General features: G+C 42.1%; 1 protein-coding gene across 1 annotated transcript; it reads left to right on the forward strand.

Moving 5' to 3' along the window:
• The first annotated feature begins 11,799 nt into the window (after positions 1-11,799).
• Positions 11,800-12,447, forward strand: NEUROG1 (neurogenin 1). Its single transcript, XM_030573256.1, has one exon. It carries the CDS (start codon positions 11,800-11,802, stop codon positions 12,445-12,447), a length of 648 nt encoding a protein of 215 aa, XP_030429116.1.
• The last annotated feature ends 5,846 nt before the right edge of the window (positions 12,448-18,293 follow it).

The raw sequence follows: 18,293 nt of genomic DNA on the forward strand, positions 1-18,293 counted from the left end.
CCAGGAGAGGGGCTCCTCAATTTGCTCTCCTAGATAAAGGTGTTTTTTTTCCTCATACTGCCAACCAGGGCCGCCCAGAGGGGAGGAGGCAAGTGGGGCAATTTGCCCTGGGGCCCCACAGGGGCCCCCACAAGAATATGTTTTCTATTGCATTGCAACTTTTTTTATGGAAGGGGCCCCCAAAATTGCTTTGCCCCAGGCCCCCTCTGGGCGGCCCTGCTGCCAACCGAAAGGTGGAGTTATAAAGGTGAAGCTTGGATGTGAGCAGCTAATCAGAGAAGATCGATCCTTTCCCCGGAAAGCTTTCCTTGCGCAAAGAAACCATTCCTGACTCTCCCTTCCCCCCGCCCGCCGCCCCCTCCCTTCAGATGCAAAGCGAGTGCACATATGGGCTCATCTCCGTCTCCGAGGGGCGGTTCCCCCCGCCCCAGCCCCAGCGGATTCGGACTGTCAGACAAATCGCGTTCTAGACCCGCGCGCCCCGCAAAGGGGGCTCCGAGGCGCGTGCATCATTACCCCCAGACAACTGCTTCATTAGCCTGAAAGGGCGGCTTGCCGCACAGCCGGCTCGGGGCCACTGACCTCCCTCCCCTTCTCCACTGCCCCATTGTGCGCGCCCGACGCGCCCTGGCTCTCCGCGCCAGATGCTCCGGCCGCACCTCTCCAAACCCCCAAGCGCCGCGGCAGGAAAGCGCCCGGGATTTGCGCCTTTTAAAACCCCGCGCGCCTGGGCAGCATTTGACGCCAGGAACGCAGGTTGGAGGGTGGGTTTGATGAACGAGTCACGAGGAGGAGGATTTCTTCTGTCCATTGCGCAGCCGGGGCAGGGGTTAGCAACTGGGCATATGTTGAAACAAACCAGTAACAAATTAGCCTCCACAGCATGCGCTGAGTTGGATTGACAAAGGCATTCGCTTCCAGTAGGAATATTTTCAGGTGTTTATCCCCTTACCAGCAAAAGCATCGCCTAGTGCTGCCATCCGGAGCAGCGCGGCGTGATTCGCCTCTGCAGCAATTCGGAAAACTTCGGATCCAATCGCTTTCAAATATATACCGTGGTGTGTATTAACCACACCGATCCTGGCAGTCGTGGCCCTGGCATTCTGGACGCACCTACAGAGGTGGAGCAGTTTGAAGGCTTTCCTACATTTCTAAAGGGCATGGACACCTATTGGGGTGGGGGCGTGTAGTGGCACCTATTTCTAACGGATCAAGTCCCTAGGCACGTTTTGCAGGTTGTCTACACGATGTCCTTTCGGCACCGACTTTAATAGAAAGCTGTAGACCAGTTTCCTTCGGCAATCAAGTCCGAGAGTTACAGGTTACCTTAGCCTAAATGAGTAGAATAAATGTGAAAGGGGGAAGGGTAAGAATTTCTCTCTCTTGAGCAGCCCAGCGTTGCTCCCAGCTTTTCAAACAGAAGGAATGAAGCATTCGATCCCAAAGAGCTAATTCCTGACCAGCTACAAAGGAATTGGTTCCATCCCTGGTGTAACCATGAGCTGTCTGGTATGCTTAAAAAAAACCAAAACAAAAACAAAACAAAAAAAAACACTCCAGCCAAGATGAAGGGCCGCCCTCACAGCACGGAGAGCTGCGCTGGGACATAAATGAGGCACTGATGTAAGGAATTCATTATCATTCACAAGTAATGGGCCTATTTTGACTAGCCTGATCTCCTCCACCCCTTCCCCCCTTTAAAACCAGTAGGGGAAAATAAGAAAATCTCTTGTGGCTGCAGTACTTGTACAATACCAAGGGGAGGGACTATACCAAGGATTAGCATTTTAAACTCCTTTACCAGACTTCCTGACCCAAAAAATGCTCCTTGGGCCAGTAATCGTATTACTGTCTTCAGATTATTGTTTTACCAGATCCAAACGGGAATGTAAAATCAAATTGATGAAAGTTCCTTCCCTCCCTCGCCTCCAAAAGCAACTGACGGTTTTTGTTGTTGTTGTTTTGTTTTGTTTCACACACTGAGTTTTCTCCCCTCCGAGCTAGACAGGAAGATGACTACATAGTCCCATCTCGTGTCCCCTGCCTGCCTCCTCCTAATTCCTGGTCATTTATCCCGTATTAAAACTTCTTTAAGTAAGAATGGACGAGAAGCAAGCACCTGCTATGCAAATGGTAGCAAATCCATCCTCACTTCTGATAGGAGGCTGGGAGGGGAGCTGCAGAGAAGCAACAGTGTGCATTCACCCTGCTCTAAGTGTAGGGTGAGCTGGCTGTTCATATGTAAACGTGGTTGGAGTCCTGACAGATTGCTGCTGTTACTCAAGAAAATGCTGACATCTGAGGACATTCTCCTGGACTGAAATAAAATTATTCATTCAGTCAAAGCAGAAAATATTCTCTCCCCCCCTTAAATATTAGTGTCTCGTTCAATATTTATGCCTGAAGTGATATTTTCCCTTCTTGGAAATTCTTATTTTAAATTTTAACTGAGGTATTTATATCCAACAAAAATGAACAGCTTGAAAGCTATGTAAACTTTCCACCTGGGATATTTAGAAAGTGGCCATCACCCTGGGCCATTTTGCAAATAAAACTTACAATAAATCCCAGTTTATTTTCTTTTGGGAAAATCTTATAGGTTGGTTCTTTGGTTTTTTAAGTCAAAATAGAGATTCTTGAGTAAAGAGAGTGAAAGGAAAAAAATCCTACCAAAAAGAAAAGTGAGAAGAGGGACCCTGAATACAAAATGTAATTTAATTTTCTCATAGAGCTTCAGTGACGTTACAATTGCAGAACTGGGGGAAAGGACGCGGCAGGGTATTACCAACAAGGGATTTTTCCTTCTTCTGTTGGATAACACGGATTAGTTTTGTTGAAACCTTAGCAATAGTTTCATTTTCTCACGTGGCTCTACACAGAGCTGCAATCCTATCTCGTGCAGGCCTAATCCGATCAGGTTATCTCCTTGGAGAATCCTCTCGGTTGGTCACTTTCATCCCCAGGCAGGAATGCCAGCCAAGAGGGGTTCTGCAATCCAAACAACCTCATGTCCCTCTCTCAGGAAGACTGAACTCTGGCCATCTCGTAAAAATGTTATTTTCTCACTTTATGAGGGTAATAAGGTTAAATTGCATCTATTGTCAACCCCACTGGCGTTCCCCATCAGCATTCTTTGCAAACATTCTCATCAAATTTGATGTCCCTTAACATGACCATATATTTCCCAGAACCGAGAGCTTGACTGACATTTAAGCTATTATTCTAAGAGACAGATTGTTTGGGCTGAAAATGCATTGTTTAGGCTGCTCATAAAAGAAACAAGTTAAAAGCCAAAGCAACCACACACACACAAATAAGCGTTCATAGCCATAAAACCAGTTGGACGGGGAAGTGAATGTAGGAGTCAAACATAATCGATGCCCAAAAAGTTGTTTGGCGTTATAAATAATTTGTGCAGAGTTCTCTCTTATGTGCCTTAAAACCACTGAAAAAGTTAGACTTTTTTTTTAATCTCCCCTTGAATTCAGGAGCATAATATACCGTGAGGACTAATAATTGATGTATGTTATAATTCTTCACTGCCCCATCAGTAGTCTGGGAACATTGGAAGAAAAGAAAATGCCAGAAAGTTATGGCAAATCTTAAGATGCGACAGAAGTAGCTTTCTCTACTCACGCTGTGAGTGTTTGAATAAGAAGAATGCCCCTGCACTGTAACAAGCGAAAAGAATGAGGAAGACAAAGGATTTCAAGAAAAAGGTTTAGATAGAAGACAAGGCAAGTGAAACTGAAAGGAAGAGGGGAAAACCCATTTACAATGGAACAATGCGTGTACTAATCGCTTTGATATATTATACAAACCCAGAGACCCAAAACATTGTGTAATTATTTATAAATGACTTCTTCACTCCTGTGTATAATACCAAAGAAAGAATAAAACTGCAGGCTACTCTCTAAACTATTTCTAAATAGACCTGTCTCAAAAGGAAGCAGAAGTGGTCTAAAAAAAATAATTAATGGTTGATTTTATGGTTGTCTCATTAAACCATTTTAATTACTACAAACAAAATACATTGGTGCTCACAGGGAACAATAATTTACTTAGGTCCTCACATCCCCCGAAAAAACTGTTAAATCACATTTTTAAAAACTGAAAAAACATTGTTGCTATTTCCGCATAATACGTAAAAAGGGATTAATTCTTAATTCCAATGTATGCTCAAATACAGATGTTTAACAGGTATTTCTGAATGGATTTTGGTCCCTGGTATGAAAATAATACACACATAACCCCTCAGATACTCCGACCATGTTGTCAGTGGACATTTTGTAGCACTCTTAGCTTATACATATCAACCCAAGTATGAAACGTCAATGCTTTTCTGAAGAAGGGCTCAATCCTGTATTCCAGGCACACTCTAAACTCCCAGTGAAGTTTTGGCCCCAAAAAATGTAGAACAAAAGCTGAAATTGACCAAAGCATTCTTGACACTTAGACAGGGGTGAGATTAGGATAATTCCTTTTACAAATAAACCCCCGAGTTATATCCGAGATAATTCCTAAATCAGCAAATCTGCAAATGTTCTAATGCTGTCGTAAAATGAGGTTTTCTCGGGTTATTTCTCTTTAAAATATTTAACTTCCAGAATTGTCCATCAGTCAATAGCTCTCCAGCAAATGCATGAACCTCTGAACCTTTTTGTGGTTTCTAACTGTTGAACCGTCAAATAGTCGTGTGTCCGTTGGGGAAAGCGCCTTATGCCCATCATTAAGTTTTACAATTCAGTGCTGTAACACATGCTCTACACAACTGCATACATGGCATTCACCTCCGCTACAACCATTTGAACAAATAACTGTATATATGCCTTTTCACTCCAATGTATCAGTGTAAACACAGACAGGGCAATGTTCTGAGCTGTGGAATTGTGCTATCAGTAATTCACAAAACAAATTCATTCACAAATCCCTGTGTCATTTGGCATCAGATAATGTTTGTTTTATCTTCCCCATCCTCTTCTCCCAATACTATTACTAAATATTCAGCTGTAAACATTTAATCTTTGCCTTTTAATTATCTATCTGACCATCCATCTATGCTAGGTATTTTTACTGCACTCATTCCCATGTTACTTTGGGACGAAAACAAAACGATGTATCAGACAGCTGGATTATGTGGATCTGATCCAAAACGCCTTGAAGACAGTAAGAAGATTCCCACTAAGGTAGTGTCTTTCTGTACTTGGTTTGATAGTTCAAGAAAATGGCTATCAACTCAAAATATAAGACACTAAAAACATCCATCTACCTTCCAATTTTGGGGCATGTTTTCAATCTCTCAGTTGTATAAATTAGGGATGTTGATTAATCGCAGTTAACTCATGCAATTAACTCCAAAAAATTAATCACAATTTAAAAAATTAATCACTTCTAATTGCACTGTTAAACAATAGAATACCAACTGAAATGTATTAAATATTTTTGATGTTTTTCTACATTTTCAAATATTTCAATTTCAATTACAACACAGAATACAAAGTGTACAGTGCTCACTTTATATTATTTTTATTAAAAATATTTGCATTGTAAAAATGATAAAATAAATAGTATTTTTCAATTAACCTGATACAAGTACTGTAGTGCAATCTCTTTATCATGAGAGTGCAACTTATAAATGTAGGGTTTTTTTTGTTACATAGCTGCACTCCAAAACAAAACAATGTAAAACTGTAGAGCCTACAAGTCCACTCAGTCCTACTTCTTGTTCAGCTAATAACTAACAGAAACAAGTTTGTTTACATTTGTGGGTGATAATGCTGCCCACTTCATAATTACACTGTCAACTGAAAGTGAGAACAACCGTTCACATGGCACTGTTGTAGCTAGCGTGGCAAGATATTTACATGACAGATGTGCTAAAGATTTAGATTTCAGAGGGGTAGCCGTGTTAGTCTGGATCTGTAAAAGCAGCAAAGAGTCTTGTGGCACCTTATAGATGAACAGACGTTTTGGAGCATGAGCTTTCGTCTATAAGGTGCCACAAGACTCTTTGCTGCTTTTAAAGATTTATATGCCTCTTCATGCTTCCACCATTGTTCAAGAGGATATGCTTCCATATTGATGTGTTAAAAGTGTGTTAAAAATGTGTTAATTAAATTTGTGACTGAACTCCTTGGGAGGAGAATTGTGTCTTGCTCTGTTTACCCAAATTCTGCCGTATAGTTCATGTTATAGCAGTCTCAGCTGATGACCCAGCACATGTTGTTCGTTTTAAAAACACTTTCAATGCAAATTTGACAAAATGCAAAGAAGATACCAATGTGAAATTTCTAAAGATATCTACAGCACTGGACCCAAGATATTAAAATCTGAAGTGCTTTCCAAAACCTGAGAGGGATGAGGTGTGGAATATGCTTTGAGAAGTCTTAAAAGAGCAACACTCTAATGTGGAAACTACAGAACTCAACCCACCAAAAAAGAAAATCAACCTTCTGCTGGTGGCATCTGACTCAGATAATGAAAATGAACATGCATCGGTCCACACTGCTTTGGATCGTTATCGAGCAGAACCCACCATCACCATGGACACATGTCCTCTGGAATGGTGGTTGAAGCATCAAGAGACACATGAATCTTTAGATCATCTGGCATGTAAATATCTTGTGATGCCGGCTACAACAGTGCTATGCAAACACCTGTTCTCACTTTCAGGTGACATTGTAAACAAGAAGCAGGCAGCATTTTATATTCTGCAAATGTAAACAAACTTCTTTGTCTGAGCAATTGGCTGAACAAGAAATAGGATTGAGCAGACTTGTAGCCTCTGAAGTTTTACATTGTTTTATTTTTGAATGCAGGGGTTTTTTGCACATATTCTATATTTGTAAGTTGCACTTTAATGATAAAAAGATTGCACTACAGTACTTGTATTAGGTGAACTGAAAAATACTATTTCTTTTGTTTTTTACAGTGCAAATATTTGTAATCAAAAATAAATATAAAGTGAGCACTGTACACTTTGTATTCTGTTGTAATTGAAATCAATACATTTGAAAATGTAGAAAACATCCAAAAATATTTAAATAAATGGAATTCTGTTATCATTTAACAATGCAATTAATCGCATGAATAATTTTTTTAATTGCATGATTAATTACACGTTTTGCGTGCAGGGGACTGGAGCAGATGACCTCTTGAAGTACCTTCCAGTCCTACACTTCTATGATTTCTCCCAGCTTTTATTTTGTTTTTACACTCTATACACTTGCCTAAGTCTCCATATATCTTAACCAATTTTGTGCAAATATTCAGTACTTTTTAAATTAATATAATACATACCATATATCTAAATTTACAAATAATCTCTCAGACAAAATCCCACATTACCTGGGTAATGTTATTGTTAATCAATCATTTTCATACAATAGCGGGAAACACTGAAACAGGTCTTCCTCTGGTCCTGAGATTTAATTTAGTCTTGTTATTTTTAAATATAAATTTTAACTGATTTTTAGAACGGATTTGTTTTGTTTCTAGGATGTCATTCTCTTGGGTACTAATCTTTTTTATGCTGTAAAATAAGTATACAAAAAGCAGCAATTATTATGTGCTTTAGGTACACAAACTATAAAAAGAGAGGGTGAGAGGGTGGGGGGGAATACAAATAGAATTGTCCTTTAAAAGCACACAGTCAAGGCTGAATGTTAGCAAGAAGCCAGATTGTGGGGACTGTCATTAAGAGACAGAACTTTTCACTTCTAGGTTCCTGGCACTTGCAGCATACATCACCAAGGTATAAAGGTGATTTCCCTAAGTCTGACGTGTTTATAGCCGCATTCTTTGACTCACATGATCTCAAACACTGTCAAACTGCCGGCTATATCATTCCTAAATTACAGACTATGATCCATGCTCTTTCAACTCCTAAAAGTTCTGGCACTTGACCAAAACATTCTCATCTTCCCAAGGTATTTATTTATTTATAGATTTCTGAAATGTATCCATCAAACATTGTCTGGGCTCATTTTGAGCATTTTAAAACTAAACACACACTATTCAGTACAATATTAGCATTAGAACATCTGTTCAAGTGGGGCCTAAACCAAAGTCCACTGAATAGAAACATTCCCATTAATGTAACTAGATTTTGAATTATCAAGCCCTTGAAACTTGTGGAACAATATAATGCCAGTTGTATTTGCTGCAAATTCAGACCAATAATTTTGCTGATACAATCAAAATATAGCACTGAAAGATCTTGTGGCACAAACACACTGGAGCCAGAATTCAGTAACTAAAATGATTATGGAATAAAAATGCTGGAAAAGCATGCTGGATACTGGTACTCGAGCTCTAACTCAGCTTCCAAAATCCTTATATTCAAGGAACTACCACAAGTATTTTTTTTAATAGAGTAAGATTTGTCAAGGCAATGTGTTCCAAACAATACATGCACATGCTAGGCCTTCTTAAAGCTCATAATATGTAACTATAGAAAAACAAATATTCAGAGATTAGTGGCATTTAAATCTGAAGAATGAGGGTTACTACCAAAGATTATGCATTGGAATAGAATAGCCAGAAAGATGATAGGAACATAGTTGGTGTTCCATCAAGTCAAAGGCCTATCCTTGATCTCAGAAAAGTCAATGAGACATTTGCAATCAACTTCCATGGGCGCAGGCTCAAAAGGTGTAAGTGCTATTATCTCTGTTGGCTGGATAATTTATTTGCAAAATTAGTAGACCGCCTTCAACAGAACGGGTTGAATTATTCATTGGGAATAAATTATCTGAGAAATTTAGGACTTCTTTCTGTTTGCGAATGGTTCATGAACCAATTCTGATTCTGTGAATGCATTCGTTATTCAAAGTACTCAGTGAATAGATTATGCAAACAAATTTCAGCCTATGGGTTGTTTGTGAAACATTCACTTCAACTATTTGCTATTCATGGGATGTGGCGATGCATAAGGCACATGGTATTTTCTCTGCTCTCTGATTGGATGACAAACTTTTTAAAAAAGATAATAACGAATAACAAACTGCAAATGATGAATAAGGATTGATGAATAATGACCTTCCACCATATTTTTTCAGACAAATGATCAGTTGTGCTAAACTCTATGAGATCACAAACGTAACAAATCAACCAGTGCTCATCTGAATACACACAAACAAATATGCTTCGATGAATAGTACTGAAGTAAACATAGTACAGTATGTTTATTAGCAAAAATAATCACAAATCTCTTTTTATTATTCAGTCACCTCTAATCTGCATGCTTTCCTACCTTTCTTCTGCCTAAACTGAAAACATTGTTGAAAATATCTGACTGCTAGCTAAACCTCAGACCTGCAAACATTTAAGAACATGAATAACTTGATGCAGTGGGGCTATTCATGTGCATAAAGTAAGGGTTTGCAGAACAGGGGCTTAAAATTGTTCTTTTGATTGCAGGTCCAATTATTCTTCAGCCAAAAATTAGAACTATTCTTTCAGAAAGGCAAGTCCAATGGCCTTATTTTATATTGCATTATATATCTGAGGTCTGTCGTAAGGACAATAAATACTAATCTACTTATGCTGCTTTACTATATGAAGAGCTGTCTATAAATTCAGGCTAGCTAACTTTTATCACCTAAGGCTTTTCTTTGTGAACAATCTTTTTAGTTTAAAGAATACCCTTTGTGACATTTTGCTGGTTTTCACTGATAATCTCAAAAGAAAGAGCAAACAGAAATTGCAGAAGGAAAACCCCGTAAATAACAGAAATGTCTTTCATTTTTGAACCTGAAAATCTTTGCTATGAACATATATCTGATAAAGTACAAATAGAAATATAACTTTGGTTTGTCAGTTTTTCCTGCTTCCCAGAGACATGGGAGCAAATCACAAACAGGAGTTGTATATAAGAAGATTCTAAATTTAAAGTTAGGGGAAAATTACTTGTCAATGACTTGTAACATGAATTTAAGCATAACAAAGGCCTAAACGTGACTAATGATTTGGGGTAGGAAAACATAAAAGAGTTTGATTTTCAGCCAGTGCTGATTACCTGCTTTCTGAAAACCTGGCCTCTTTCAGGCAATTAAATTGGGCAAGAGAAAAAATAAACCATCCAATGTTACAAGTCATTTGTGAAAATTTACAGCCAACATTATATGCTTTAGTAGAAAATGGGTATTTAATAAAAGTACATCGTGTATAAGAGTCTGAAGGGTAGCTAAGAAAATAAAAGTAACTCTGTGTTAAAGGAACCATCATTAAGTCTCTTTAGTCAGAAAAAATAGGTTGATATGTATACATACATATATGTCTATGTATATATAGGTTAATAAAATAAATGGAATCTGGAATTTCTAGCATTCTGCGCTCCTAAAAAACTTTAGCTAAACACCAGATATGACAAAAATAAAGGGCATGCATAAACTCAAATCCAAAGTAAAGAAGAAACTACTTAAAGTTAGTGAAAGTTGTATCACCTCAGAATATTTTCACTTGATTGGGGTTTGTGGAAGAGAATGCAAAGCTCTGCCTCAGTTCAGGAACATCTTAAAAAAAACAACCCAACCCCTCAACAACCTCTCAACAAAAGCTTGTCAGATTTAAACCTGGCTCTCACTGAAAACCACACAAGTTTAATCCCTTCACAACTGAGCCAAATCCAGGCTGCCCATTTCCTTTCAAATCATTGAATGATTCCAGTTTACTCCAAACCTCTGAATGTGAAAACCCAGGCCAAGTGCCCTAAGTTCAGCAGTTCAGGAGATATGAGAAACTGACTTTACCTGAGAAATGTGCCTTGGGTTTATACACTTTTCCTTCAATGTCTTTTACAGGGAGAGCTTTGCTTTGCCTTGCCTTATTTCATGATGGCTTTGTCTTGTTTCACTATCTTATTCACTCTCCCCTAACACGTGGGAATAGGCTTCAAGAAAGACTAGCAGAAACCCATCCAGCCTGTAGAAGCTGCTGGAGATGTCCTGAAACGTTATGTTTGAACCAGACGGTATCAGCTCCCCCCACTGTCAAAGGATCCTTTCGGGATTGTGCCTCTGCCCCTAGGGCTAATCACTTTGTTCCTCCTTTTTTTCTCCTTTAATAGACTAATGAAGCTCAAACAAGTAGGCTTAGCCTAGTGATAGCTCACGTGTCTCAGACGCAGCTCTCTCTTGCCATTGGCCAGCAGTAATTATAGGCACACTCCGGGGAGAAAACAGACACTTGGAGCATAAATTATGTAAATGAAGGAGAATGCAGCACGGGGCAGACCTGATGCCTTGATTCATTCACCCCGCAAGGCCTGGGGTGTTAGGGGGGCTCTATTGTTTTACAGGGTATATAAGGAGTCTGAGGCCAGTCGTGTGCCAAACTCACGGCTCGCACGAGCTGATAGCAGCCGAGATCACTTCAAAGACAAGAGCAGTCGCGTGTCCCCACTCCCGCCCCCCTTTTCTTGGGAGCCTCCAAGAGCTGAAGTTGGTCCTGACTTCGCTAACACTTGGAAACTTTCTCCCCCTCCCCTGGATTGCATCTCCGAGCCTTTGCACGTGAGTATGTGGGCCAAGCAGACAGACACGCCTCTCTCTAAAGCCAGCTGTACCATGCAACACCGAGACAGCCCAGAGAGCGGCTGTGTCTAGACGGAGCCAGATCGAGCCCTTTAATTAGTCCATTGATTGGTTTTCTCCCCTCTCGATACAGTTGTTTGTTTTTTAACTTTCTCCTTTTGGGGTCCTTTGCTCGCCCCGCTGGGGGTTGATCCCGCTTTGAACGGTCCATCCTGCCCTCCCCCCGAGTGCCAGGCACTGATGGCCCGTCTTCTCTCCCCGCAGGATGCCCTCCGCCCCGGAGACCCGCTACTGCGCCGCGGAGAACAGCGGCGACGTGTCCTCCTGTCTGGACAGCAGCCTGCGAACCCAGGCCGAGCCCTCCCCGGGGCCGAGCCGGGAGGAGGAGCCGGGGCGCAAGCGGCGCCGGGGCCGCTGCCGGGCGCGGAACGAGGCTACCCTGCACACGCTGCGGAAGAGCCGGCGGGTGAAGGCGAACGACCGGGAGCGGAACCGCATGCACAACCTCAACGCGGCGCTGGACGAGCTGCGCGGCGTCCTGCCCACCTTCCCCGAGGACACCAAGCTGACCAAGATCGAGACGCTGCGCTTCGCCTACAACTACATCTGGGCCCTCTCCGAAACCCTGCGCCTGGCCGACCACAAAGCGCCGCCGCCGCCGCGGGACCGGCTGCTGCGGCCCGGCTACCTGAGCCCCGCCGCCCCGCCCAGCCCCGGCAGCGATGCGGGCTCCTGGCTCTCCACCGCCTCCTCCCTGTCCGCCTGCACGTCCAACCCCAGCAGCCCGGCCACCTCCGAGGACTACGGCTACGCGCCCCCCGAGCCCCTCTTCGCCTGCCACGGCCTCCCCGGGGAGCTGCTGCGGAGCGGCTCCTGCTGCGCCGGGTACCCCCAGGCGGACGCTGCTGTGTGAGCCAGCCCACGTGCGGGTCGGCACCACCCCCTGGGGTTTCACTTTCGGTTCAGCGGCGCCCCCAGGGAGGCAGGGCCGGGGCCGGGCTGCTCTCGGGGTTGTGCTGTGATGGGTGATGCAGGCAGAGAGCCAGGTCCCTCTGCACCCAGCTGGCCATTGTCTGTGGGACGGGCAGGGCAGGGCGTGAGCTGCTTTTCCTTCCCAAGCCGCCCCCTGGCTCCAAAGGCAGCAGGAGCCAGCTCACATTGGGGGGGGGGGGATTTCTCCTCCCCCCACCACCCCACCCTTTGCACTTTTCTGAACTCCACAGACCCTCCTTTGTTGCTTCCCTTCCACTGCCCGGCGCCCCCGCTTCAATATGATTTAGAAAGGAGAAGAAAAGGGACAGATTTGCTGCTGCAGACGAGGTGAAAAGTCAATTTTACAATTTGTAGACCTCTAATGAAGAAAAATGAGCATGAAAATTTGGTTTGAACGCCCTGACAATACAATGAAAAGGCTTAAGGAGCTGATCCTGCCGGGTGCACAATACCCCTTGCCGGGTGCTCAGCGCACACAACTCGCTTTGACTCCAGTAACATTGGAGAGGGCTTAGCCTCGCCCCCAAGGCGTGCCTAGCTTAGCATCTGGCAGGATCAGCCCCTAAAGAGGCAAGACAAGGCGCTAGATTCATGCATTATGGATCTTGACCTCCAGCACCTCCGTCTCGCTTTAAGAGTAGGACTAAACACGGAGTATTCAGCAACTGGGCCTGGTATTCGTTTAATTTATTCAAGATGTTTCATTCATATGAAAATTGTATTTTTGTACATAAAGAGCTTTATTCTATTATGTCTGTGTTGTTGGTTTTTCACAAAGATATTTGTACTTGGTGTAAATAAAAAATTTTAACGTTTATATTTCATTTCTTCAGTGCATTGATTTGATTTTTTTCAGATCTTTTACTTCCACAAAAGCAGTGCTGGATGGGGGAGGGGGTGGGGAGTTGGAAGGAAATACTTTTATAATGCCCAAGAAATTCTGGACCACAATAGTAACATCACAACTAAATGTTCAGCTATGCTCCATCCGGGAATCATAGATCGGAGAATTTGGGTACACCTCCCCCTATTGAACACCAACGTTGTCCCTTAAGGTTTACGCTAAGCCAAATTAAAAATTGATTGCATTGGTTTAGCTTCTAGTAAGCCACTACCTGCAGAGGTGCAGGCACTGGAAGGAGAATTTCCTTTGGTGTAACAAAACATCAGCTGGCAACAGAGTTTCAAAGAAAAAGGATTAAAGGGATCAATAATATGTGACAGTTGGGGAGAAAGCAGAAAATGACAGGTGGATGCCCGAAGCAGTGGGTTTAAAGGCTCTGTTTCCAGCAGTATATCAGAAGAGCTCTTAGGGGATTTGCACTTCTTTTGTCCAATGTGAATCCTCCAGGATCTGTAATATGGGAGACAGATACATACTCTTATTGCTATATGTTCAGAAGGGGCGTGTGTGTGTTTCCATTTGGCTTTCCAAAGAGAACAGAATTCTTATTTGTCCTCATAAAGAAAAAGCTGCATTCTTCTCAAATCAGTCATCCTGACTCAGCACAGGATGCTTTTTGGCTAACACATGGTTATTTCTAAATCAGATAATTAACTTTCTTAAATAGGTTTGGTCACAGGAATAATTTATTTGTCAAATTTTTAAACTGGTGTAGTTTCAGGACATCTGACATACCATTAGCCCTGTGGTGTTCACTGTAGAGGGTTACAGATGATCTAGAAATTTAAAAAATTCCATCCCTCTATTGCACTTTTAGACCCTTCTCTAAAGATCTCAAAGCCCCTTATAAACATGATAATGCATTAAACTTCACGATATCTCTGGGAAACAAGGAAGTATTATTATCCCTCTTATAGCATAGGATAAATGAAGGCACAGAGAAATTAAGGACCAGATTTTCACAACGGCTTCAGCTCGCACAGTTGAGGCCAAATTTTCAAAAGACCAGAGCACATTGAATAAAAATCTGGCAATAGTATTACAATGCGAGCTTCTGGATGCTAAGGGTTTTGGAAAGGCTGGCCATTACGGAGGCACCTAAATGAGAACTTAATTCTTTTGCAAATCTGATCCCAAGCGTAGGTGCTGAGCATGAGAAAATCAGGCCCTCATTGACTTACTCAAGAGGGCATGCAGGGAGTTAGAGGAAGAGACTGGAGTACAATACAGAGACATTCTTACAAAGTGCAGATATGTTACCCACTATATTTTGTTTTGATTCTGCTCTCTCCACCAACTAGATCCTCGTATAAAACCATGGCATGTAACTTCTATTATGGAATTGCTCAGAATATTGGATCTAACACAATTTAGTGGATAATACTGATTTTTTTTTACTAGATTATGGATTTATTTGAGCAACATCAAAATAGTTCTTACAGGGCAAGGTTCATTTCCCTTTGTTTATGCTACAGACAGTGTTTGAGAAGACTCTGTGTTTGAAAGCAGAACAAATGAAAGAAAGTTTGGCCCTAGGATTTGAGCATAAAATGGATCAATTCCTATTTGGAAACCAGAGGACTAAATTTCTGGGCTTGAAAATTATTTCTGCTTTCCCCCTCTATTTGCTTTAATAGCAAACATAGGGTGTGCGCGGCCGGATGTTCAGTTCTCATTATGCAGAAGGGCTCTTGGAAGGGAGTCAGCTCAGCCTTTTGCTTTGGAGCTTATTCCATTTCTATAGGCCAGGGTAAATCCTCTATTTGTGACTCCAGCAAGGGGTCTCTCCAATCCTGCTGTAGGTGCACGTGTCTGGGATAGAACACTGGCTTTTCTTATTCTAAGCCCTCAGGAGACGCACCAGGAAACAAATCCCAAAAACACACTAGCATCCTGGTCCAAGCAGCATGCAGGGCGATTGCTTTTCAGTAGACAGCTGTATGCAGCACTGAATGAAACAGGGAGACCAGGTTGATTATTGCCATTGCATAGAAGGAAGTGTTCAAATATAGCTATTCCTAAGTGTATCATAACAACAGGCTTGCAGCTCTGGTTAGATGTGATGATGCTAAACCCGTAGCTTAAGGAAAGCTTTACTGGCATTGGATGTCACTTTTTCTGTAGTTAAGACTAAATCAACCAAAAGAGGTGGGCGAGATTCCTCTTCTGTGGAGAATGAAGAGAGAAACAATTTATTTGGCTGATTCTGCAACAGCAGCCGCACATTATTGTGCTCTCAGCTAGAGACTGTTTGACAGGGAGTGACGTTGTTCCCCCTCTACAGTCTCCGCTCCACTGGGGTGTGGAGATAATTGGTGGTGCAAATCCATCCTTTGCTTCTCCTATATTTGAGTGTGTGTGGTGGTGGGGTGGGGAGGACGGAAGAAGGGAGATTTCCAGATGAGGGAGGGTAACAAACTCTACTTGCTGACTTGCTTCTTTTCATCATGCTTTAAGTCAGTGGTCCCCAACCTTTTTCATCTGGCGGGTGCCAGACGACGAGCCACGGAGGACTGTGGTGGCGGATGAGCATCCGCCAAAATGCCGCTAACAAGCGGCAACGTCAATAGGTGTCTCCGTCAAAATACCGCAACATCAATAGGCATTGTCGCCGCCGAAATACTGCCGACAAGCAGCGTCATCCAGAGGCATCGCCGCTGAAATGCCGCAGAAAATTGGTGGCATTTCAGCAGCGACACCTCTGGATGACATAGCTTGTCAGTGGCATTTCGGCAGATGCTCATCTGCCAGCCAGTACGTGGACGCACTTAGATGCCCCGGCGGGCGCCATGGCACCCGCAGGCACCGTGTTGAGGACACCTGCTTTAAGTTTTCATGCTCCCCTTACCCCGAACATGAGTTAGATGAGCTCATTGTTCCCATTTTACAGATGAGGAGGTTGAGATGACTTGCCCAAGGGCAATCACCAATGAGGAATAGAACCTTGGTCTTCTATGTGCAACCCTATGCCTTATCCATAGCTCAGCATCGTCTTCCTGCTGGGCTCTGGGGAGAAGATGAGAATTCTCTAGTTGGAATCATTTCTTTTTTGAGTGGAATTATTTTGGGTGTTTTTAGTTCATCAGCAACCAGAGACCCACTGGCTTCCAGGGGTCATGTGGTGTTAGTTCTGGTACTCCAATGGGTTAAGCCTACCCTATCCATGAAAGAGTGTTCTCATAAGTCATTTTCACTCATTGGAGTAGATTCCCCATTGCACTAATGTCCTTTTTTGTTTGGAATGACACCGGAATATGATCTCTCTGTGCCTCAGTTCCCCATCTGTAAAATGGGGATAATGCCACACCTTCACCTCAGAGAGGTGTTGGGAAGATAAATTCATCAAAGTCTGTGGAGCACTCAGATAGTATAGCGATGAGCACCATAAAAAAGCCCATGAAGAAATTAATAATTCCGCCTTCAGAGCAGGGTTTGGATGGTGTGCAGTAAATTTGGCCTGGGGCCACATATTGAACAACAAGGATAAACTAAATATTAAATAGCTGCTCATTAAATGAGCACTACCCTTCATGTGCACTGAACAGGGCAAAGGTCATGTGGAAAAATCGTATGTGATCAAATAATTAAAGACTATCATAATCCAAAAACAAGGGATGGCAAATTAAAGTAACACAAGCAACCTTAATTCTGGCATTTCTTAACTTCTGAGTGCTTGATTTTGCAACTTATATAACGTTCTTTTAATGTAGGTTTTGTTGGGTAAAGTGTGTGTATCTGTATATATATATATACACTACACATATACACACACACGTATATAAACACACATAAATGCAAGTGTGCATTCATGTACATACACAAATAGTGTATCTTTTTGTAAGTCCCAATAGCAGCATTATGCTTATATAAAAGTATATGCACGCTGTGTATGCAAGTCCCTTAATGATGTCTTGCTGAATAAAAAGGCTGTGCACAATTTAATTTTAGAGGCAGTAACAGGTTTTGGTCTATGAAGCAGTGAAGATTTTTTTGCACCTGCCCTTAAAAGCTGGGAGGTTTTGTATGGAGTAGCCTCCGGGGGCTGAAATTTAGTACAACTCATAGAGATGGAAGGTCATCTAAAGTCACTGGGTCCCAAGACACAGGACTTCAATCTCAAAGGAAAAAAAAATGAAACTTCAAAACACCTCTATTCTTTGTATTTTCTTAACTGTGAGCAGACATCTATGAACATATTGCAATATATAAAGGCAATATAGCCACCACGGTTCAGTCTGTGATGTTAATGTTCCTAATAGGTAATGAAACCTGCATACTTCATTAAGATTCAATTAAGTTTATACATTAACATGAATCAGAGAATGGTTCTTTCTAGAGTTTTAATAGGTTTGGACGTACCTGAGGAAATCTATAGATCTATCAAATGAAATGCCTATATTCAGAAATCGGTTGTAACAAGTTACCTTTACAATAGCAGTCTTTGTATTGATTGTATGAAGTTAACAGTTTAGGGACTTGATCAAGAGCTGGATTACAACATCCCAAATTACAGCAGGTAACTGGTGATCAGCAAATTGTAAATAAAATAAAAACCTCTTCACATGCCTTGCAAGGGAGAGAAAATGCTTCATATTAATATTTAATAGTGGAGCTGGTAAAATATTATGTAAAAGTATCAGAGGAGTAGCCGTGTTCATCTGGATCTGTAAAAGCAGATGCATCTGACGAAGTGGGTATTCACCCACGAAAGCTCATGCTCCAATACATCTGTTAGTCTATAAGGTACCACAGGACTCTTTGCTGCTATTATGTAAAAGAAATTTCTGAACGTTTTCATCAATAAGGGACTGATCTAGCGCTCAGCGCAGGCCATTGGAAGACCCCCATTGACTTCAGTTGGA

Source organism: Gopherus evgoodei, chromosome 8, assembly GCF_007399415.2.
Source record: "Gopherus evgoodei ecotype Sinaloan lineage chromosome 8, rGopEvg1_v1.p, whole genome shotgun sequence".
In the NCBI taxonomy this organism is placed as follows: Eukaryota; Metazoa; Chordata; order Testudines; family Testudinidae; genus Gopherus; species Gopherus evgoodei.

Excerpts from the sequence above, each read along its gene's own strand:
- NEUROG1 (XM_030573256.1), top strand. The coding sequence starts at position 11,800 with ATGCCCTCCGCCCCGGAGACCCGCTACTGCGCCGCGGAGAACAGCGGC.